Source organism: Artemia franciscana, chromosome 1 (assembly GCF_032884065.1).
Source record: "Artemia franciscana chromosome 1, ASM3288406v1, whole genome shotgun sequence".
Lineage (NCBI taxonomy): Eukaryota > Metazoa > Arthropoda > Branchiopoda > Anostraca > Artemiidae > Artemia > Artemia franciscana.
Window position 1 is genome coordinate 21,709,499 of NC_088863.1, and position 24,012 is coordinate 21,733,510.

At 37.2% G+C, this 24,012-nt stretch overlaps 1 protein-coding gene across 1 annotated transcript in view; it reads right to left on the bottom strand.

Moving 5' to 3' along the window:
* LOC136025164 (DNA-dependent protein kinase catalytic subunit-like) overlaps window positions 1–24,012 on the bottom strand; it is a 110,480-nt gene that overhangs the window by 18,482 nt on the left and 67,986 nt on the right. Inside the window, exon 15 of the mRNA XM_065700962.1 lies at window positions 12,476–12,566. Coding sequence (XP_065557034.1) covers window positions 12,476–12,566 — 91 coding nt within the window. The remainder of the gene's footprint in view (window positions 1–12,475; window positions 12,567–24,012) is intronic.

Below are 24,012 nucleotides of genomic sequence, written 5' to 3' on the forward strand. Positions count from 1 at the left end.
TATGTCTCACAATTGGTATCGGCTTATTTTTGGTTTCAGTGTGTACCCTACTCCTGAAGTTGTCAACCCCTTGAAACTTTCAAACTAGTATATCTCATGAAGGAATTTTTGTATCAAAAAATGGATGATATATACTTTAATCAGCTCATCAAGAGCTATCGATTGCCGTCGAAAAAAAAATTCTATCTGTCTTAGTCAAAAAATTGATTTTTTTTTTTGCTGTAGGCCAACTTTCTAACGTCACCTTTTAGAAAGGAGCTAAGGATAAGCTCCAATTTCTTTAGCAATGACAGAACTTTTAAAGTTTAAGAGGTAAATCTGATAACATTTCTCTACCTCAATCTTAAGTCTGAAAAAACAAATGATAAACCCAGCGAAAATCACGGTAGCACTTTCGGACCCGTGGGAAAATGCCGCTTTTTTGCTTCTGTAAATTTTTCTATTTATCACTCAAAGAAGATATATTGGATGAGGGGCCGGGTAACTGCCGCATATATTTAACACTTATAGATTCTACTCCATCTTCAATTTGAAAGTAGTGCCTGCCTGCTTGCCTGCTAGAACGGAGCTTTCCACTCGAAAGCAGAAACATGGTTGGATGAAACGAAAGCTTGGCCGCACAACTTCACATACTCCTCTCTGACATAGGCTACATAACTCCACTTCACTTCGCACACCATAGGCTCTGGCTCGTGGACAAGCAAAAACCATCCTTTTTGGCCCCAGGCAAGAATTTTGCAGAGCTTCCCAAAATGTAATGCTAGATTCATCAATCCGGCCTGAGGTCCACACTTTCCGTAAAAACCGCACAGGTTAGACCCTTTACCAGTTTCCAGGAATAAGCCGACATCGGCGGCATAGGAAAAAAACAAAAAAACAAAAACAAAAAAAACCCGAGACAAAACCAAAGTGTTGCTCTCACAACACAAATGCAAAGCAAATACTATAGGATATTCTAAACCATACATTCTGCCTCTATTTTGGAATTAGTAGAACAGTTCGAAATTCATCCTTTTCTTCATTACTTTTGTTTATGATACTTTCTATTTGGCTATTAATTTTACTTTGCTAATTTCCCATTGGGTGGGGAAGGGTCAACAAGAGAATTATCCAGGGAGAATAGGCCTATCACATTTTAGTGGAATGATTATCAGATTAATCAGACGGAAAAGAGAGGAGACTGATAGGAAAAAATGGAATGGAAATGATGGGTGCTCCCCGTCAGTCTAGATAAGTTCCCCAGAAAGCTTGTACAAGTTTGGTCATTGCACCAACTTTTTGAGTACTCGACCAGTACTATAATATTTTGTTTCACCTCCCCATTGAAAGATTATATAAAACTATACATTATACTATGTGACATCAATCGTAACGAAGGATTTTATTCAGACATAATTTGCACGCATAAAGACTCAGGTTTCTATCGTCAAAGACTACAAGAAGTAAAAGGCCAATCAAACAATAAGAGCTATCAAAACTGCACTTTAAAAAAACAAAAAAAACATTTGAGTGACGCCCAAGAAATGCAACCATCCCTTCTTCTACCCTTTGTGACGAAATTAACTTTTAATTTACCAGATTTAGTTCATGTACAAAATGTTTTTGACCAAGCCGACTTTCAATTTGCAACTAAAATGAAATGGAAACTTACCCCTTTTACTGTTAAATTTTTATTGGGGGGAGGGGGCAGGGGATTGAAACGTAAAATTTAGATGCGCATCATCTTCATTACCCCATGATCATAATAAATTGCAGATAGGAGCGTTCACAGAAGGGTTATCATATATGAGAGAAGCAATTCTTTTTATGAATAATAATTTCAGGGTAAGCTCTTTGGAAGTCCATACAGGCCTACCACTAATCCCAGAAACATGCAACTAGACTATTTTTTCAAATTTAATGTGACACCCACTTGCATTTTTTGACTAATTTCAAAGAACCACAATAATTTACCACAAAAAAAGTTTCCTCGAATTCATTCCTGTAAGTTTTGAGCTGTACAATGCTTAAGCATTTTTACGTGACGTCATCAAAAATAAATTTTCTAAATTGATTGAAAAAAAGAAAATGATGTTAGGTGACGTCATCACAGGTCAGCCCATTTTAGCTACATACTACACAACAGAAATGACGTCACCTTTTGAATATAAATGAATGTTTCCAGTGATATTCTTATTAGTTAAACAAGGTTAGTCTAACAAGCTACTGAAAAGCAAACAATCTATCATGTCAACTGAAGTTCTTGGCAAAACTGAAAGTTTTGAGAGGGAAAAAGATGTATGTTGTGCTGTTGGAGAGAAGAGAGCAGAAAAGAAGAAAGTGAATATCTTTAAATCTACCGGAAGTTCTAAACTGGGACTTGATGCAAAAAACTCAGACTGGAAAAATGACAGTTCAGATCAGGTCAATAAAAAGGACACTATTTTTTCAAAAACTAAAAAGATGGCTGGTACTTTCCCGATTGATGCGTTAGAAAAACTAGACAAAGAGATTGCTTCAATTGCCAAAATGCTATCCTCGTTTTATCGATCCCCAGAAGTGAAGAAAAGATTCAGATTACGGAGGGAAATAATGGATTCTATGCGACAGACAAGTTCACTTACAGATAAATTGAAAAGATACCAAAGCCAAATTGAAAAACGGGATTTAGATGGAATTTTATCCAGCTTTTATTTTCAAATGACCAAATTGAGTTCAAATATAGACAACTTGGAAAAGGAAATGGAAAAAAGGCAGCAAGATAAAAATACAGAAGGGAGGCAAGTTAAAACTGATGTGAATGAAAGCATGTTCTGCGATTTGACCATGGACGTAAAGATGACCAATGGCTGTATTGACCAAAATTTGAAGGATAATTTCCAGAAAACAGCTTTACATTATGCTGCAGAAGAGAGCAGACTAAATATTTGTCAGCTATTAGTTCCAAACGGGACAACTTTAAATGAAACAGATTCTAAACGTATGGCTGTATTGATCACCAATGGCTGTATTAACCCAAACTTGAAGGATGATTTCCAGAACACAGCTTTACATTATGCTTCTGAAGAAAGTAGACTAGATATTTGTCAGATACTAGTTTCAAACGGGGCAAATGTAAATGCACTAGATTCTAAAAATCGCACGCCTCTATATAATGCCATCAGACAAGGTTCATTAGATATTTGTCAGTTTCTAGTTTCAAATGGCGCTCTCTTAAACTCGCAGGATAATTTCCAGAAAAGAGCTCTACACTATGCTGCTGAAGAAAGTACACTAGATATTTGTCAGGTATTAGTTTCAAACGGGGCAACTATAAATGCCATCGATTTTAAAAACCGCACGGCTCTATTTTATGCTGTCAGACGAGGCTCATTAGATATTTCTCAATTTCTAATTTCAAATGGGGCTCTTTTAAATTTGAAAGATGATTTCCAGAGAACAGTTTTACATTATGCCACTAAAGAAAGTAGACTAGATATATGTCAGGTATTAGTTTCAAACGGGGCAGCTATAAATACATTAGATTCTAAAAATCGCACGCCTCTATATTATGCTGCCAGACGAGACTCATTAGATATTTGTCAATTTCTAGTTTCAAATGGTGCTCTTTTAAATTTGAAAGATAATTTCCAGAAAACAGTTTTACATTATGCCACTGAAGAAAGTGGACTAGATATTTGCCAGTTAATAGTTTCAAACGGGGCAGCTATAAACGCATTGGATTCTAAAAATCGTACGCCTCTATATTATGCTGCCAGACGAGGCACATTAGATATTTGTCAGTTTCTAGTTTCAAATGGTGCTCTATACTATGATGTCAGACGAAGAGATGGTGCTCGATTTCAAATGGCGTAAAATAAATCCATAAGATTATAAAAATCACACGACATAATGCTGCCAGATGTCAGTTTTAGCTCTCATAAATGCCTTAGGTTCTGACAAGATTTCCTCGCTCTTCACGCTAAAGTTTCTAATTACTTTCAAAAGGCTTATAATGCCTTAGATTAGTCGAAGTTCCTGCGAAGGAAAGTTTTGGTGTATAGTCTAGAAAAATTTTAGTTTATATGTTATTCTGTCCCATGTGTCTTTTATCAAATAAAATAAACACAAAAATTGTTCTTGTTTGGTTTTGGATTATCGCATCAGTTTGCTGTTTTTTTTTTTTTTTTTTTTTTTTTTTTTTTTTTTTTTTTTATGGATTCAGGTGTCGAAAAGGATCTATGAGAACGGTTTAGCACAACTTTACTTATAATTTGCAACCATTTTTCTTATTCAACACAGCTTAAGCATTGTACAGCTCAAAACTTACAGGAATAACTTCGAGGAAACTTTTTTTTGTGGGAAATTATTGTAGCCCTTTGAAATTAGTCAAAAAATGTTTGTGGGTGTCACATTAAATTTGAAAAAATGGTCTAGTTGCCTGTTTCTGGGATTAGTGGTAGGCCTGTATGGACTTCCAAAGAGCTTACCCTAAAATTATTTTTCATAAAAATTAGATGCTTTTCTCATATATAAAAACCCTTTTGTGAACGCTCCTATCTGCAATTTTTTATGAACATGGTAATGAAGATGATGCGCATCTAAATTTTACGTTTTAATCCCCTGCCCCCTTTCCCCAATAAAAATTTTATGCACTACTAATTCCAAAATAGAGGCAGAATGTATGGTTTAGAATATCCTATAGTATTTGCTTTGTATTTTCTATTGATGTTAATTCTTTTTCGTGTTTTGGGGATTTGACTTGTCATAGCTGGGTAACATAAATCTATATATATAAAAATAAGTTGTCTGTCTGTGTGTCTGTCTGTCAGGTGACGTCATGTTTCTGTGTCGACTGACGTCATGAAGTTAGTTGTCGTCATTTTTGCTATGACGGTGACGTCATTAACGGTATTTAAGACATTTGTTCACGGAAAAATGTTTAATTGTAAAATGACTGAAGAACCTACAATGGCAACAGCCGACGTAGCTGCTCAAAGAGTTTATGCCAAAAAACTTGCTGCTGATAGAGAAAGTAAGAAAAGAAAGCGTTCCGAGGAATCACAAGAACAGCAAGAAAACAGGCTTGCAGCTGATAGAGAAAGTAAGAAAAGAAAGCGTGCCGGGGAATCACAAGAACAGCAAGAAAACAGGCTTGCGGCTAAAGAACGCAAAACCGCGCAGTTAGATGAAAATCCACCTGGACAGCGAGAGTCAAAACATATCAAAACTGAAAATGATAGCGATGATGATTGGGTTTGGGATTTTGACTTGGATAAGGTCATCAATGCCTACCAGATTTAAGTTAAAAAAACAAAGGTTCGTCGATATGTACTTCATAGTGACGCTGAAAAATAAAGAAGAAAAAGAAAACTGAAAAAAGAAAAAAGGTAAAAAACTAAAAAGAAAAAACACTCAAAGAGAAATTACAGACCGGGACACAAATGACGACCGAGACAGAGGGAATATAAGTGACGACCGGGAACCTCAAAGAGAAATTACAGACTGGGACACCCGGACACAAATCACGACCGGGACACAGGGAATATAAATGACGACCGGGACACAGGGACACAACTACAACGGGGACGCCGGGGGCACAGGCGGGATATATAAATGACGACCGGGACACAGGGATTGTTCGAATAGAAATTACAGACCGGGACACCGGGACACAAATGACGACCGGGACACAGGGAATATAAATGACGACCGGGACACTCAAAGAGAAATTACAAACTGGGACACCGGGACACAAATGACGACCGGGACACGGGGAATATAAATGACGACCGGGACACAGGGACACATCATTAGAATAATGAGGTATAGATCTGAATACGGATTGTTTTTCCCATGGACAATTATATGTTACATGTTCAAGAGTCAGTAAACCTGACAATCTATTTATATGCACAGACAATGGGACAGCGAAGAATGTTGTATATTCGCATGTTTTACGTAGTTAAAAACATATATTTATATCTATCTCTATTCACAGGTGGGACACAGGGACACAACTACAATGGCGCGTAACTAATATGGCGAGTAACGACTTACGCGCGCGGGGGGCATTGGGGGGGGGGGTTCGCGAAGCGCCCCACCAACTAGGTGTTGGGGTAGCGCGAAGCGCTACCCCAACAGCTAGTGTTTATATAAAAGAAACTAATTTGAAAATATGAAATTAGTTGCAACTGTAGAAGAGTTCTGATGGAAGTACACAGGGATAAAAGACTGAGAATATGAAGTACAAGTGATTATTTCCGTTGGACTTGGTCCGGTACTAACCAGAGGCGTCACTTACCAAAATACTTGGGGAAGGGCGACAGTGGCTCTTACGGAGTGGCTCTTACTTTAAATGGATCATTTTGATGGATTTTGTCTTAAGAAGCACAGAAAAGGCAATGGGAGAGGTGATCCACTATCGCTTCGAAGCCTTGGTACTGGCATGACTGCCGCAGAAAACGTGAACGCCGACAAAGAAGTGGAATTCGGGAAGAATATTCTTGAGGGAATGGTAGGGAAGTATCTGAAGGAACCTTCCTTCAAGCAACAGTCTTTATCAGGCAGTCCTTATGATGGTGAAGCAAAAAAAAAACGGGGGAAAATCCACCTTTTAGACCATTTAGGCGTTGTTTTTGATGATCCTGGCATGTTCCAATAGCCAATAAACCAGAGCTAGAAAAGCTATTAAGCGAAGTTCAGAAATTGATACTATTGGGGAAAATCTTAATCCGACTTGCACCTACGTCTTAGACGGGCGCGCTTTGCTTTAAACGATTCCCTTGAAGAAGAAGGAAACATCTTTGGAGATCTTAGACCGGTACTAGAACTACATTTCGGCCAAATATCCAGAGGCCATTATTGTCTTTGATAGCTATGGTATCGCTGCTTCAACAAAAGATATGACTCATCTTTAGCGAAACCGTGTCACTGGACGGGAAGTACTGTTTACCCCAGGAATGAGACTAACCACCAAAAATGAGTACATTTCTTTATTGTACTTTCTGATTATTTACAAGACAAAGGTCGGAGAACCATCCAAGCTAAAGCTGATGCTGACTTACTTAATGTGTTTACAGCAGATAAGTCTTCGAAGACTTGCGAAACTGTAGTAATCGGTGACGACACCGACTTGTTGGTGTTGTTACTTTATCATTGTATTCCTGAGCACCACAATATCTACTGCAAAGTGACCCTGAGGCAGCCACTTCAGGTGCAACCTGGGACATCGAAGCCATTGATAAGAAGATTGGGACTGAAATCTGCAAATTGCTTCCTTTTGCTCATGCAACTCTTGGCTGCAACACAACTTCCTGTCTACATGGAAGTTGTGTCTACATGGCTAAGGAATTGTGCTTAGAAGGCTCAGTTTAGGCGACGGACAGTTTAGAGAAAATGCTTCAACGTTTTTTCAAATTGACAAAGAAGAGATTAGAGCAGCTAGAGAGGCTGCACTTTCTATGGGTGGAAAACCTTACTGACAATCTTGACAGTTACCATCACTGGGTCTTTCAGCAGAAAATAGCAACTTCTACAACTCTGCTTCATCCCCAAGATCTACATACTACTAAAGCAGCAGTGGAATTTCTTTGTTTCCGAACCTACCCTCAAGTGCAAGGTTGGATTGGGCTTCAGAGCCCTACTCTTCATCCTAAGAACTGGGGATGGAGACTCCAGAATGGCATGCTGTACCCTATCCTAACGGATCTTCCAGCGACATCAAAGAAAATTCTCATCGTCATGAAGTGTGGTTGTAAGGGATCCTTTGGTGGTGACCGGTACAGCTGTCATCGAAATGGCATCGAATACGACAATGCTCACAAATCTTGACAAGGAACTAGTTTCTCTAATGCCCAGGTTCAAATCGAAGATGAAGAAGACATGAGATTAATTAAATAAACATGACATATCTCTTGCAATTTCAAATTATCTGTGATTTTTGTTCAAACTAAATCATATAGCTAGATAGTTGTATGTTAGCTAGTTGTGAGAAGTTGCTTATTGGATTCTAAGAATCTGGGTGGTCGCATTTAGGGTAAAGGATGGGGGGGGGGTAAATTGACATGGACATGACTTATTTTCCTGCATTAGCAGTCCAATTTCTTTCTATATGAATTCAACTTCGCGTAATGTCGCTTTCAGACCTATATGGACGCTTGATTTATGGGGGAGGGGGAGGGTGGAGAACTGAATAAGAGCGAAAATAAGGTGCATATTCGTGATTAGGTACCAGATTTTATCGACTTTCTACACGTGCAAATAAAGTTGTTTTTAAAAGTCGTCATTTTAGAAGAAAAAACGATAAACGGACGAATCATCCAATTTTGGCCGATTTTTTACATGTTGTAGTCAATTTTATTTTCGGTTCGAACAGCACCAAAATTAAAACTGTGGCAATTTGTTTGAGGTTAAACCTTAGATTAACTGTACTATAATAGCTGACACACAATTATACACACCTGTAAATAATTTAATAAAACTCAAAATGAAATAAATAAGTGGAAATAGCTTTAAAGTAAATTTCTAGTTTAGCCGTTTATTGTTAGGCATTTGACACCCTTTCGGCCAAAATTGCCATTTTGACCCAAAAAATTGCAGAAAACGCTACTTTACTGCGGCACAATCTTTTTTGATACTCTTGAGAGCATTAGAGGAACTGTATATTTCCTTTCTAATGAACCTTCTTCCAATATTCTAGAGCCGTTGGTTCAATGTAATCACCCCTGGGGTAAAAAAAATACACACTGTCGCGATCATTCTTCTCGAAAAAAAAAAACAACAACAAAATTTCGCATTTTGCAGATAGGGACATGAAGCTTCTAAAACAGGGTTCTAAAATATATCAAATTTGGCACTGCAATCTTAATCAAGATTACTCACCCCTTTCTTGATTTTTTCTGCTTTTTAAAAAACAAGGCAAATTTGCCGAAACCTGTAACAATTGGTGTGTAACTTTAAACTTAATGAATTTTGAAAATGCAAAATAACCATCAAAATCTGACTCTTGATGCATTGCTATCGAACGTATTTTTAGAGTTTCGGTTACTACTGGCATGATTTGCTCCTTACTTAAAGTCTGTTACCACGAACTCTTTGATTTATAATTCTATTAAAAATTTTTTACAATCTGAAAAACCCATGAATAAATCCAACAAATGTTCATTGCTTCACCCTAAGGTTCGACGTTGCGCAAAACATTAAAATGAGGACGAAAAGGACGAAAAAAAATTCAACAGCAGCAAATAACACACTCTTACAATAAAATGTTAATAGCGATATTTAAAAAGGAAAATAATTTAGTGTACATGATATGAGAAGTAAAATTTAGAACGAAGGGAGTTATTACAAATAACGAAGTAAAGCCTAAAACAAACAAAAACTATTTTAATTCTGGAACTTGAATTTAAACAAACTGTATCATTTGTATTTTACTGAAAACTAAATAGACTACTGATAAAACAGGCGTCTGAACGTTTTGAAATTTTTGTGAGCCTAATGATTTATACGTATTTCTCTGCGGCTTGGAGAAAAAGATGGACACAGCTGAAAACCTGTCTTATTGCTTACAACACGAAATGTTTACAAAAATAGATATATATATCCGAAGAAATTCAGAAAATTGTTGTTTTCTCCAAAGTTTTGCTATTAATTTTTATAACGTTTGAGTTAAAAGTCACAAGCAATAAAAAGTGAAACGTATAGTGAGTAAATTGTACAAAATCCCCAACCCCTGAAAGCGAGGGGACGGCACATTAGTACTCCGCGTGTTCTCAAATTATTGGCGATTTTTTAAAATTTCAGGAAAATAAAGCAGGTTCTCCAAAATCTCCTATAAAATTAAAGTTATTCAAATTAACAGTTCTATTTGGTGTTAACCCTCGTGTATTTACGAGTATTAATCTACGGGAGATATCTTATAAACCAGTTTTCGTTCATGGACATTCGTGGGAACTCCGAAAAATCACTGCTGTATAACTTTTAGACAGCCTGACTCAATAATTTGTTTTCTTTCTAGGGGAAGTTCTTATGTGAGTTTCCTTTCTAATTGCTCTATTTACGGGAAGTTCTTATGTGAGTTTCCTTTCTAATTGCTCTATTTACGGAGCTTCCTTATTCGAAATATATTAAAGTAGTTAAATGAGCAGTTAAGATAAGGTAATAGATGGGGTATTAAAAGTAGTTATGGTTAAGTTAGGTAATGAGGTTAGTAGATGGTTTCGTATTAAACCAGGAGTTAAACAGGGTTGTGTTCTATTCCCATTCATATGGATCATTTGGTGGACTTTATCTTAAGCAGCAAAGCAAAGGCAATGAGAGAAAACGGAATGAAATGGGGAAGTCAAACTTTCCTGGACGTAGATTACGCTGACGATTTAGGCATCCTTGATGAAAGTGTGAGCAAAATGATTAAGCACTTAGAGGTTTTGCGAGTTCAGGGTGAAAGAGCAGGTTTGAAAATTAATGTTACGAAGACTAAGTCGTCAAAGTCTAGAATTAAGTGAAGATAAAAGGTAACGTTGGGTAACGAAAAGATCAATCAAGTGGACAACTTCACTTACCTAGGTAGCATCATCAGTATAGCCAGTGGTTGCAATGAAGGTGTTAAGAATAGAATAGCGAAGGCCAATGATGTTTTTTCATAGTTGAAAAATGTTTGGAAGAATAGGAGGAAAATTCTGATAACCATAATTAAGATATTGGAAGCTACAGTGATGGTTCAAGTATGGTTCTGAAGCATGGGCAGTCCCAAAAAGGGAGGAAGATTTTCTAGATATTTCCAGAAAAATTGCTTATGGACTGTTTTGGTTAACCCACTGACTGATCGTATCTCAAACAGTGGGCTGTACAAAAGTGTGGTTCAATCCCACTTTCAAAATCCCGCTTACCGATAAAGGAACTGAAGAAGAATGAAGGATGAAGCAGATAAAGGATGAAGGATGACAGATTGCTAAAGAATATCCTTTTAAGCCAACCGTCTGTGGCTGAATAAAAAGCAGGCCGTCCTCGGTTAAGAACAACTTAAGAACAACTACTCAAACACAAGGCTTGATAAGTTAGGAAATTTGGGCATTAAAAGGGACTATTTGATGTATCTGGTACCTCCCCCGTTGACATATTGACCCAGCTTTCTTCTTCCTTCTTCATTAATAGCTGATGTGCATTTATATATTACTCTATATAATTTTATAAAAAATCAGGCGATTCAATTTAGTTAGATGAAGCTTTAAAATAAATGTTAAAAATGTGTTTCTGCAATAAAAAACGGAGCTATTACCCGGCAGGCCCCTTATTCAAGCTTAGTCTACATGAAGGAAGATGAGATTTTAATTAATTCCCCCCCCCCCACACACACACAACCCTTTCCATATTTATATGAAGGCTTGTGAAGAACAAGACAATTTGTTCATTGAAATGCACTCTTTTATCCATCTTTTAGTTTCCTATCTAAACAATGACCCACCGCCATTCCTTTCTAATTCTTGCTGCGCAATTATACATCACTGAGCATTATTTTATGAAAAAATTAGTTAAGTGAATTAACTTAACTAATCAAGAATTAAAACAAAATCTCTATATTAACTATTTATTTTATATGAAGTGCGTGATTTTACCAGAAACGGAATGCGGCGCGGTGCGGCGTCATAAAATTACAAAATACAAAGAGGACATTTTTTAAGAAGATGTCTTGCAAAATATGGGGAGAGGAAATTTTGTTGTTTTCCTTTTTTTTCCAACGACAGTACCAAAAAAAAAAGTATTTTTCAATCGCAATAAAAAAAAGAGTTCTTGGAAAATCTAGGAGGGACGACAAACAATCAAGAGGGCAATTGCCGCTCCCGACTGACTCACCTGATTTCATCATTATCTGCTCTAAATTATTCTGGAATATGGGATCCATCGAAAATATATCTATAGTATTGTTATTATTCGTTCAAAATTCATTAAAGATCGACACACAATTTAACTACTGGTTGGAAGTCCAAGAATTTACTAAACCTACACGAATGTCAGAATTATTCACAGTATCGTTTAGCATGACCTAGCCAAAAGACCCAAAGCTTAATAGTTTTATAATCTAAACAGATTCTAAACCATTTTTTTGCCGGGGGAGGTATAATAAAAAAAAACAACTAATTTTATTTCAAAGTTTGAATAAGGAGTGTCCTGAAACCCAAAAAAAAAAAAAAAATGGATTTCCTCTGTAAGGGGTCCTTATACCCCCACCCCCGCAAACCTCCCCAAATACAAGTGATTGAAAAGAAGTGGAAAACAAAAGTGTAAAAAGTATTATTAGCATTTATGAAACAGCTAAACTGAAAAAAAAAAACTGAACAAAAGAGCGTCTATAATTTTTAAAATAATATTACATACATAAATATATACTATAAAATATAAATACACTAATAATTAGTATATTGTTAATTCTTAAATATGGCAAAATTTAACAAAACAATTTGTTAATGTGGAATAACAAATGTCATATCGAAAAAAACAAAGTTAATATTCAGCTTACCTTAAGTCCCTCTTTGGCACCCTCACCAAAGTCCAATTTCTCTAATAGAATTGCATCTGAAGAGTCGACATCTCCTAAGTGACGGCTTAATCTTGGAAGGAAGAAAGGCGATAAGTTGTTGTAAGAAACTTCGAAAAAAAGAAACTTCAAAAAAAGAAAGGAGATTGTCAAAAGTGTGACAAAGCAATATCACAATAAGGACTTACATTATTAAGTTAGACCTTTCAGGGTAAGTTTTGGCGGATTTTGAACTAGTAAGAAGACACTGGGTATATTTTTAAAACTACTTCTACGGATACTGTAGCTGATGATACTAATTTAAATAAGTTGAAACTTTTAGAATAAGTCTCAATTAAACACGAAAACTATATGCATGACTGTATTAAAAGGGCATATAAACAATATCATAGGGAGCGCTGCTCAATCACAAGTAGTATCACTGATATTTTAAAGGAGCTAATTTGCTTGGGAATTAAAGGTTCTAGTGTCCTTTTGAAGAGTCAGAAGTGATTGAAGGGCAAACAGCTTTCAATCTAGTTTCACTGACAAAGAATATCAAACAGCTCATGGTGACGAACTGTAGTAAGGAGCGACCCGACTCAGTAGTGACCGAAACTTTAAAAAAATGGAGTTTTGATACATAGTTACATCATAACAATCGCATTTGTATGCTGATTCTAGTATATAAGTTTCATCAAGTTTAGTCTTACCCATCAAAATTTACGAGTCTGAGCAAATTAGCCTTAGTTTAGAAAACAGGTAGAAAACCCCCTAAAAGTCATAGAATAAGTCACAAGTGACTTAACGAAAGTCACACCATCAGTTTCAGCGTATTGGAGAACCCTACTTTAGAAGTTTCAAGCTCCTATCTACAAAAATGTGGAATTTTATATTTTTTGCCAGAGGACAGATCACGGATGCGTGTTTTTATTTCTTTTTTTTTTCAGAGGTGATCGTATCGACCCAGTGGTCCTAGAATGCCACGAGGGGGTACATTCTAACGGAAATTAGAAGTTCTAGTGCCCTTTTAGGTGACAAAAAATTGGAGGGCACCTAGGCCCCCTTCAACGCTCATTTTTCCCCAAAGTCACCGGATCAAAATTCTGAGATAGCCATTTTGCTCAGCATAGTCGAAAAACCTAATAACTATGTCTTTCGAAACGGCTTAATACAGTCCCCGGAGGAGGGGCTGCAAGTTACAAGCTTTGACCATTGTTTACATATAACGAAAAGAGAAATCATCAATGCAATAGCACAAACACATTAAAAAAAAAAGAAAAAAAAAGAAAAAAAAAGAAAGGAGATAGAAGGAGAAAGGGAAAACTGTTTTCCTAAATTAGTGATTAATATAGACCAGCACTTGATGAGGCCTTAACCCTACTCATCCATACAACCACATAGGTCAAAAAGCATAGCCATACACAATCAACCATAAAGAATAATCCATGGACAGGCAGTCATGCCTGTCCATGGTAATGGTTATAACCATATGGTAATGGTTATTGGGAAGTATACAGACGTTTTCAGGGGGACTATTTAAAGTTAAGGGGGGGGGGGTGAGATTACGTGTGAGGATCTTTCAACGGAAGAATTTATCACGAGGGAAGAAAATCTCCATGAAGGGGTCGCAGGATTTTCTAGCATTACTTAAAAAAACAATGAGAAAATAAATAATTTTTTTTTAAGCTGGAAGTAAGGAGAAGCATTAAAACTTGAAACGAATAGAAATTATTACGTATATCAGGGGGTTCGTCTGCTCCCCAATACCTCACTCTTTACGCTAAAGTATTTTTAGTAATTTCAACTATTTATTCTACGGCCTTTGTGATTCAGGGGTTCAAAGAATTGGGACAAAATTCAAGCTTTAGTGTAAAGAGCGATGTATTGAAGAGGGGGCGAACCCCTCATATACATAATAAAAAATTTACAAATATAAAAGTTCCTTACGTAAATTAATTCGTAAGTTACGTATATTACTAATAAAAACATTTGTAGAAAAACAATAAAAAGTTCTAGTTACCTTCTCAAGTAACCAAAAAATTGGAGTACAACTAGGCCTCCTTCCCCACTTCTTTTTTTTTCAAAATCGACTGATCAAAACTACAAGAAAGCCATTTAGCCAAAAAAAAATATATGTAAATTTCATTTAATTTGTCATGTGCGGGGAACCAAAATTAAAACATGCATTAATTAAAAAACGTTCAAAAATTAAATTAAAAAACAAGTATTTTTTAACTGCAAGTTAGGAGCGACATTAAAATTTAAAACGAACAGAAATTTTTCCGCATACGAAAGAGGTTGTCCCCTCCTCAACGCCTCGCTCTTTACGCTAAAGCCTGACTCTTTCTCACAACTTTACTTTTTAAATCAATAAAAAACTTTAGCGTAAAGAGCGCGGCGTTCAGAATGGGGACATCCCCTTTCATATACGGAATAATTTCTGTTTGTTTTAAGCTTTAATGTCGCTCCTTACTTGCAGTTAAAAAACTTGTTTTTTTAAATTTTAATCAAACAGTTCGTGGACCCAGCTCAATAGTAAACGAAACTCTAAATAACAGAATTTTGATACTAAATGATACATCAAAAGAAACGAATTTTCATGCTGATTTTAAATATATAAGTTTCATCAAATTTAGTCTTTGTCGTCAAAAGTTATAAGCCTAAGAAAATTTGCCTTATTTTGGAAAATAGGGAGAAACACCCCCTAAAAGTCATAGAATCCTAACGAAAATCACACCATCGCATTCAGGATATTAAAAAACCCTTTTCCAATAATTTCAATCTCCTATCTACAAAAATGTGGAATTTCGTATTTTTTACCAGAAGACAGATCACGGGTGCGTGTTTATTTGTTTTTTTTTGTTTTTTTCCCAGGGGTTATCGTATCGACCAAGTGGTCCTAGAATGTGGAGGACCAAGTGGTCCAAGGATCTTTCCTTGGACGAATATGTCATGGGGGAAGAGAAATTCAATGAAAAGGGCGCAGGATTTTCTAGCATTACTATAAAAAAAAAGGAAAAATAAACATGAAGAAGTTTTTTCAATTGAAAGTAAGGAGTAGCATTAAAACTTAAAACAAAAACGAAATTATTACGCAAATATTATTTCTTCTCCTCCTAAATACCTCGCTCTTTATGCTAAAGTATCTTTAGTAATTTCAACTATTTATTTTACGGCCTTTCTGATTCAGGGGTCATTCTTAAATAATTGCGACAAAACTTAAGCACTAGTGTAAAGAGCTAGGTATTAACGAGGGGACAACCCCTTCATATGAATAATAAAAATATAAGGATACAGAAGTTTGTTACGTAAGTTAATTCTTAAGTTACGTATATTTTTTACTAATAAAAACGTTCGTTAAAAATTAAAAGTTCTAGTTGCCTTTTTAAGTAACCGAAAAATTGGAGGGGAACTAGGTCTCCTTCCCCACCCCTTATTTCTCAAATCGTCTGATCAAAGCTAAGAGAAAGCCATTTAGCCAAAAAAGAATTAATATGCAAATATCATTTTAATAATTTTTGTGTGGAGAGCCAAAATCAAACATGCATTATTTAAAAACGTTCAGAAATCAAATAAAAAAACTAGCTTTTTTAACTGAAAGTAAGGAGCGACGTTAAAACTTAAAACGAACAGAAATTACTCCGTGTATGAAAGTACTGTTTAATAAAGTAGAAGTGAGAGAAAGAGTCAAACTTTAGCGTATAGAGCGGGACGTTGAAAAGGGAATAGTCCCTTTCATACATGGAGTAATTTCTGTTCGTTTTAAGTTTTAATGTTGCTCCTTACTTTCAGTTAAAAAAAACTATTTTTTTTTTTTATTTAATGTGAATTTAAAACGAACAGAAATTAATTTCAAAAACCAAAATTGAGCAAAAATAGAATCAAATAACCTACCAAGCGTAAAACTACCACACATCACCATCAACTAAAAAAATAAATAAACCAAAAACGAACAGAAATTACATTAAATCTGCGATTCAAACTAAAAACTAGCGGAAATTAACACGGTCAGGGTTCACAGCCCCTATGCATTCTCAAGGCCAGAACATAATTTGCACTTTACTAAAAAACTTTAAATGTTTTCACTTTATAACTTTAATAAATCAAAAATTGTTAATATTTTAAAGAACAAAAATGAGCATATGCATACCAAACTGACAATGCACAATCATTTGTATTTTTGTTCAGTAAAGTGCAAATTATGCTCTGACCTTGAGAAGACATAAGGGTTGTGGGCCCTAAACATATTAATTTCTGCCCGCTTTGACTTTTACTGGGTTATCTATTGTAATTTCTGTTCGTGTTGGGTTTTAATTATTTATTGATGCTGATTTGTGGTAGTTTTACGCTTGGTAGGTTATTTGATTTTATTTTTGCACATTTTTGGTAATGGAGTTCTTTACTTTTCCTTGAAAAGTTTACTTTGCGGAAAAAGTTTTTTTTTAATTTTTGATTAAAAGACAACATGCATCTTGGTTGTCAAAATGGCGCATCTGCAATATCTCAGAAAAGGCTAATTGAAACTTTCAGGAAACATTGAAGGGGATGTTGAAATAGACCATAATTTATTTGAGCTTAAATTCCATAGACAATGGCAAAATATATAAAACAAACAACAATTACACAGAAATTACAAAAATCCTAATATAATCCTAAGGAAACCTAGCTCTATGATCCATCGAGAGACGGATTCATCAGACAAAGTTCTCTTACACTCATAAGGCAGGGCTAGGCATTTACCCCTCGGAAAATACCCACCACGGAATGTAACTCCCGGAAAGTGTGCCCGCACGGAAAATAGCTCCCGCGGAAAATACCTCCCCACAGGTCACTCACCAGAAACTACGAGAATATTGAGCTTATATCGCTTGTTAACCAGCAAGCTGAGGCGACTTAACTGTCATGTGTCTATCCTAAAACTCGGTTCCTCACCTAAAACTCGAGGCGGACGTGCCTCTCCAAGAGCAAATATAGAAATATTTAAGTCTAGACTTTAGGCGAGTGGGCCTAGCAGGCTTAGGTCACCCCGTTCACCTGCGAGTCCAGAGGACTTGTCAATCATGTGTCAGTTTGTTGATAGTCTATCCTCCATACAGGGCAGAACTAATGGTTTTAGGACTGACAGACGACCACCAAGTCCCTAAGCGACCTAACAAGCGAACTAAGCCTAATAGACCAGCCGGCCTAGAGTTTCAGGCGGCTAACCCGCGGAGGGTATTTTCTGGGAGGAATAAAAACCGACTTCCCTTACGAATTGCCCCCTTTTTAAGTTAATTGCTCTCACACGAAAAAGCACCCTTCAAAAAATCATCGAGCCCGGTTAGTTAGTTTATTCCACTCAAACTCTTCACCCCCCCTCGGTTTCTCAAATTAATTCAAGACATACCCCATCCTGCAACTCTGGTCCTTTCGTTGATACCAAGAAACCAACCGCTTGTCTGGCCCATCGTCCTCCATCCCTCTTCCCCGGCATTTCACATCCTTGGCTAAAACACAACCACTACTTTACTACTGCTCTTTAAATTTCCCGCTAGCACCTGCTCAAATAAATTTCCTTGCACCGTTTAAGAAGTCGACGCTTAAAAAGGAGCTGGAAGTTCCAATTTTCAACCAAATAAACCTCTTCTGAAGTTCAACAACAATCCCTTTTATAAAAACTTCTTAAATGCCACGCAGCATAGCTTACAACCCTCGCCCCCACGTTCTGGTGGGTTTTATCAACCCAAAAAGCCTCCTGATATGATCTTTTGACTTGTATAATCTTTTGACTTGTATAATCTTTGGACTTGGAATAAGACGACTCTCTCAATTTTTATTTTATTTTACGTGTTTCGAAAAATACGATGTGTTGGGAGGGAGGGGGGGTAGCTGCCCTCTGATCACTTTGACGCTTAAAAAGGGCACTACAAATTCAGATTACTAATCCATAGAGTCCCCTCCCCAGTACATACGACCATCCTTTCTATAAAAATCTTATATGCCCCCAGGACATAACTCACAACCCTTGCCCTGAGAGCTGTGGGCCGGGAATGTCTTCGTCAAAGACATAATTTCCAGACCCTTCAACTACAATGAACGAAATCACTATGTCCAAAACTGGATTGGATATCTTTGGGAAATTAATAAGCGGAGGGGGGGGGATGGTTGCTCTCAACTCACTTTTGACTCATAAATATGGCACTATAATTTCCAATTTCAAATCAAATGAGCTCCATCTGAAGTTTATACGACGAAGCTTGACTTACTTGACTTAAGTCTCCTGCCAGGCACTGCTCGGCGTAGAGTGACGTCTGCCTCCTCCACCCACTTCGGTACATGGCGAGTATTTGCTCTTCACCCTGTCTGATGTTTGCCATCGCCAAGAAAACGGACAGGCTGTCGGCCGCGAGGTCGCTTCCAACCAACTTTGATAGGGTCGAAGTCATAGATCATCTTTGCGGGTAGATGTGGTGGCATTCGAAGCAGATGCCCGAACCGTCGTAAGGTTCGCTCGGCTGCTTGAGTCAAAAATCAAGACTGCTTTGTGAGCTGGAGAAGCTTTTCACTGCTGACAAAGTCGGACCATCGTAGGCCCTCAATCCTCCTCAGGCTCTTTGCATGAAATGCGTCTATTTTCTTGAGGGTTGCAGCTGATGCTTGCCATCTCTCAGCTCCGTAAAGCATCACAGAGCCGACTAGAGCGTTGAAGATCCGCAGTTTCGTTTTGCGACTGATGTTTGGTTTTCGCCAGAGGTGACGATTCAGTCTACCCATGACAGAAGAAGCTTTAGATAATCTTGCCTGCAGCTCGGGGAGAAGTGAGCCATTTGAAGAAATTACGGAGCCCAGGTAGGTGAAGTCTTTAACAACCTCGATGCTAGTGGTGCTGTCCAGACTAACTGGAGAGTTAACAGCAGGAGAAGACAGGTCTATGGCCATAGAACAGGTCATTTCATAAAAACCTTATATACCCCCAGGGCATGACTTACCACCCTATCCCCAGGGCACTGGAAGGTTGTGTCAACCCTAGAGGCATTGTTATATGTTCTTTGGACTATTTTGAGCAGAATCGTTCAATGTTGATTTTGGCAATCGTCACAATACCTCACAATGTTAATCAGATTCGTTCTGTGAAGAGGGGTAGTCGGAGGGGAGGGGGGCTAGCTACGATCCTCCACTTTTGACTCTTAAAATGGAAGTAGAACTTCCAATTTCCAACGAAATGAGCCTCTTCTAAAGCTCGTACAACTATCCTTTCCATAAAAACCTTAAATTCCCCCAGGGTATAGCTTACAACCCTTGCCTCCTGGCTCTGGGGGGTTCGTTTCAACCCCAAATGCCTTGTTTTATGATATTTAGACTATTTTGAATAAAATAGTCATCTAAAAATTTCTTTTAGATACATTTCGGGACAATCCGACGTTTGTGTATGTGTGTGTGTGGAGGGGGGGGTAGCTACCCTCCGATCCCTTTGACTCTTAAAATGGAACCAGAGGTTCAGATTACCAATACAATGAGCCCCTTCCGAAGTTTATATGACCACGCTTTCTATAAATAACCTTATATTCCCCTAGGGCATAACTTACAACTCTTGCCCTGAGGGGGGGGGGAGGATTTGTCATCCTCAAAGAAATAATTTCCGAACTTTTCAACTTCGTTGAATAAAATGGGTACCTCAAAACTTTGATTGGAAGTTTTTGGGGAAACTATTGGCGTGTTTTGTGGTGAATTTGCCCTCTGATCCTCTTTGACTAATAAAAAGGGCAGTGGCCATCTCAATTTCAATCAAATGGGCCCTTTTGAAGTTTCTACGGCAACGCGTCCAACGCGTTCTTCTCTTGGAATCTAAGAGGCTCTTATTGTGGGTTCGGCCTTGCTGACCCATATGACGCCGATAAAGCAACCATGCGTTGACGACTGAAAGATCCAAGAAATAGTAAAAGAGACGCATATACCATTTCTTTCCACGTATATCTATCCTGTACAGCTCAATGAGCATGTTACTGGGGTCAACACCACCCATGAATTTGTTGTACTCAGTAATACACAGGGGACGGACAACGTCGACGTACTTCTTCGAATTACGGTCCTAGCGTTTGCAGTTAACTGAAGGTTCGGCGCCGACAAATGACGAAGCAATGCAGACGCTCTTGTTGTCGAACCACTTCGTAACCACTATACCGCTATTGGTCTCAACTCTGTAGTCAAAACTTCCTCTTCCCTTTTTTTTCAGTAAATCGTCAGCTTCGATATTGCAACCTTTCAGTCTGTTTGTCCTGACGGTGCCAGCTGAATGAATCCCGTGTAAAAGGAGCTCGCGAATCAGTGGTATACTTGTGTAATAATTGTTAAAAAAGAGCTTGAAGTTTTTGTTTCTTGGAATCTCTCTGCTAGTCTGAGCACAACCTCTGCTCCCTGACCAAGCTCAGTGACCGGAACCGAACCTTTCCCAGTATAGACCTCAAAGTCGTAGATTATTCCGCTGGCCCCTGCACGACTGAATATTTTGATTCCCCAGGAGTGGGGTTTGTCCTTGAGGCATTGCTTGAACCTTAGCTTTCCTTTAAAAGGGACCATTTGCTCGTCAATACTCTGCCTTTCCTCTGCAGGGATTTTTGTTAGATTTGCTCGCAGTCCGTCTATAACCGGCCGAAGTTTAAAAAGAGAGTCATAGCCGTCTTGACCTTTTGGAACAGCAAGATGGTTATCGTTTGCATGAAAAAATCTTCGAAGGGTTTTGAACCTATCTCTGGGCATGACATCTGCAATGAGGGGAAACCTTGTAGCTCTATTCCAGTGTTGAGACATTGTGGGCTGTTTTATTATGCCCATGAGCATATGGATTCCCAGGAACTGTCCCATCTCTTTATTGGTGACTTTCAGTTGGACACCCTCATTTTTATTGAAATTTACAAAAATCAGGCCGGTCTCCATCAAATTTGACCAAATATTTGGATAAGTATGGTTTCTTGGACAAAAGAATTGTTTTGGTTTTCTTAGCTTTCTCTATATCAAACACTATATCTTTATATCTTTCATCAGATTCAGCACACAGATAATAAAACAACAGAAAAGAATCCAACTTTTTTGCTTTTCTGCATCCAGACATTTTGCTTCAAGTCAAAAGTTTGATAACATTTAGTCTTCTAACGTTTTCAGTAACGTTTTGACTAAATATCCCTTATCCTATAATTAGATTCAGGGCTAATCTATTTAACTAAATTTTTTATGCTTTACCATTAAAAATTACCAGAATCATGAAAAATCACTTGTTTTTTGAAAAATAATCACTAAAAGTCACAAACTAGGTAGCACAACTACAAAGCTACCACAACTAAAAATTCTAAGGTTACAAAGAAAAAATCAAAAACATACAAACAAAATGATAGCCCCCGTAACACAAAACCGGCTATTAAAACGTTTGTTTTACCTTCATGGCCGGTTGATGCCTTATGGGATCGAGACAAATGAGTGGCCCTACCGGTAAACCAAAGACCCCCCACCTCAAATAATTAGTCTTAATTGATATTCTAATCATTCTTCATCTGCCCAATTTTTTCTTTAACTGTAACACTCCAAACAAAGAAAATAAAAAATAAAATATTTCCCTTACCTTCAGTAATTCCTTCAATTACAAAACAAAGAACTGAAATGACCCGGGTAAAACCCAACAGATGTTTGTGCGCCTAAACGCGTATTTATTCGAAAGAACTCGATGTTCGCTATCTGACGGTATAATTTACGATTCAATTTCTTATAACTAGATGGCACTTATGCTGCAGCAAAGACTGTGATTCCAATTGTAATCACAGGCCATGAAAGGGTTAAGGGAAAACGCAACTCCTTGGGAAAGTGTAAAGAGAGAGGTTTTGAATAGAGGAGGTGCATGCGTAGCTGTTTTGGCCTCAGGCGGCTTGGTGCTGCAGTTAGTTCTTAGTACTAGCAGCAGCAGTAACACTATTCCCAATCCCAAAAATACGACCTCTGCTTTTTTAAGGCAATGATTAGGCTTTAGGTAGGTACTGTACTTGATCAAGTTCGATATCGGCCATGCTTCTGACACTAAACTTGGGTATTAATTTACTCCTTCTGAATTCCAGTCTTGAAAGCTAATATTGAAAAACAAACTCAAAAGTTAAGTGTGTGCCATAAAGCTTATTTTTTCTTTCGCAGTGCCAGGACTGTGACTCCATAGAAAATTTGTATTTCTGGCATTTTTTTTTTCATAAAGCGAAACAAAAAGTAAACATTTCGATTGCAAAAAAAAAGCATACCCTCTTCTATAGCTGGTTTATCAACAATAATAAAAAGGAAAAAACATTTCGCTTGTTAAAACTTAATCAGGCATATACGGTGAGGAAGGAGAAACTCAGGTCTGAGGTCTTGAAGCCTTAACGCTTCTGTAATTGAAGCCGTGGGCTTGAAGATTTCTTCATTGAAGCCGTAGCCTTAAAGCCATGAAACCTCGAGGTTTCAGCATTTTTTCTATAATATTTTGATTTACCATAATCAGGGTCAGACTCATCTGTTTTTAAGTTGTACCCCCTCCTAAATGAATTCAACTGAGATAAAATCATGTGTCCGTAGTTATAGAAATGGTCGTAGTTATGGAAACTGTTTTTGCATATAAAACATTTTCAAAGGACAATCAAGGTAATTCAGAAAAAAATCAATTCAGAAAAAATTTACACCTAATAAAAATATCACTTGAAATTGATTGATAAATCAAGAAAAGGGGCCAAGGAGAGAAATTACCTTACAAAAATTGTTTAAACTTAACGAAGGATTATAAATCTTAAATAAAGGAGAAGAGAATAGAAAGAGAGAAAGAAAAGATAAAGGGAAGAGAGTGAAAAGAAAAAAGGGATGGGGAGTGATTTCTGATCAAATCAAAAGTTACATGAAACTTGTATAAAGTAATCTTGCGAATTAAAGAGGTAAATTCTGAAGAAAAAAGGCAACAAATAACATAAGTCATGGTTTTAGAAATATTCTAAGATATAAACCTAAAAAGCGTTCTTTTCTAAGTAGAAGGATTAAGAAAACATAGCAAGAGAAACAAAGTGTCAAACTACGGTACAGTACGTAGTACAGCTTAGATACCAAAACAGTTATGAAAACTCCTATCTTGCCCTTGAGAAGCTTTTGGTACAGAGCTCTGAACTTAGCGCCTTATCCAAGCCCGCGCTCTGACGCGTAGATTGTACTACAACACCATAAGCGGAAATGCAATTTTGTTTTGTTGCATAAAAATTGTATTGGTATCTAAGCTGTGCTCCAACTTTTAGATTCACACTGCCAGTTTCCTCTCTCCAGCCGCTAGCATCGCTACCGCGCACTGTGTCCCAAAAATAAATCGAGTTTTCATAACTGTATTGGTATCTAAACTTTGGTGCATAGGCGCAATAAAACACATTCATTTTTTCCCAATTTACTCAGTCATTCCAACTCTAGTGTGAATAGAACCTTAAATTAGATCTTAATGAAAAGCATGCCTAATTTACTATATTGACAAAAACTCAAAAGCCGTGTAAAAATCTACATCGAGAAGACAAAGT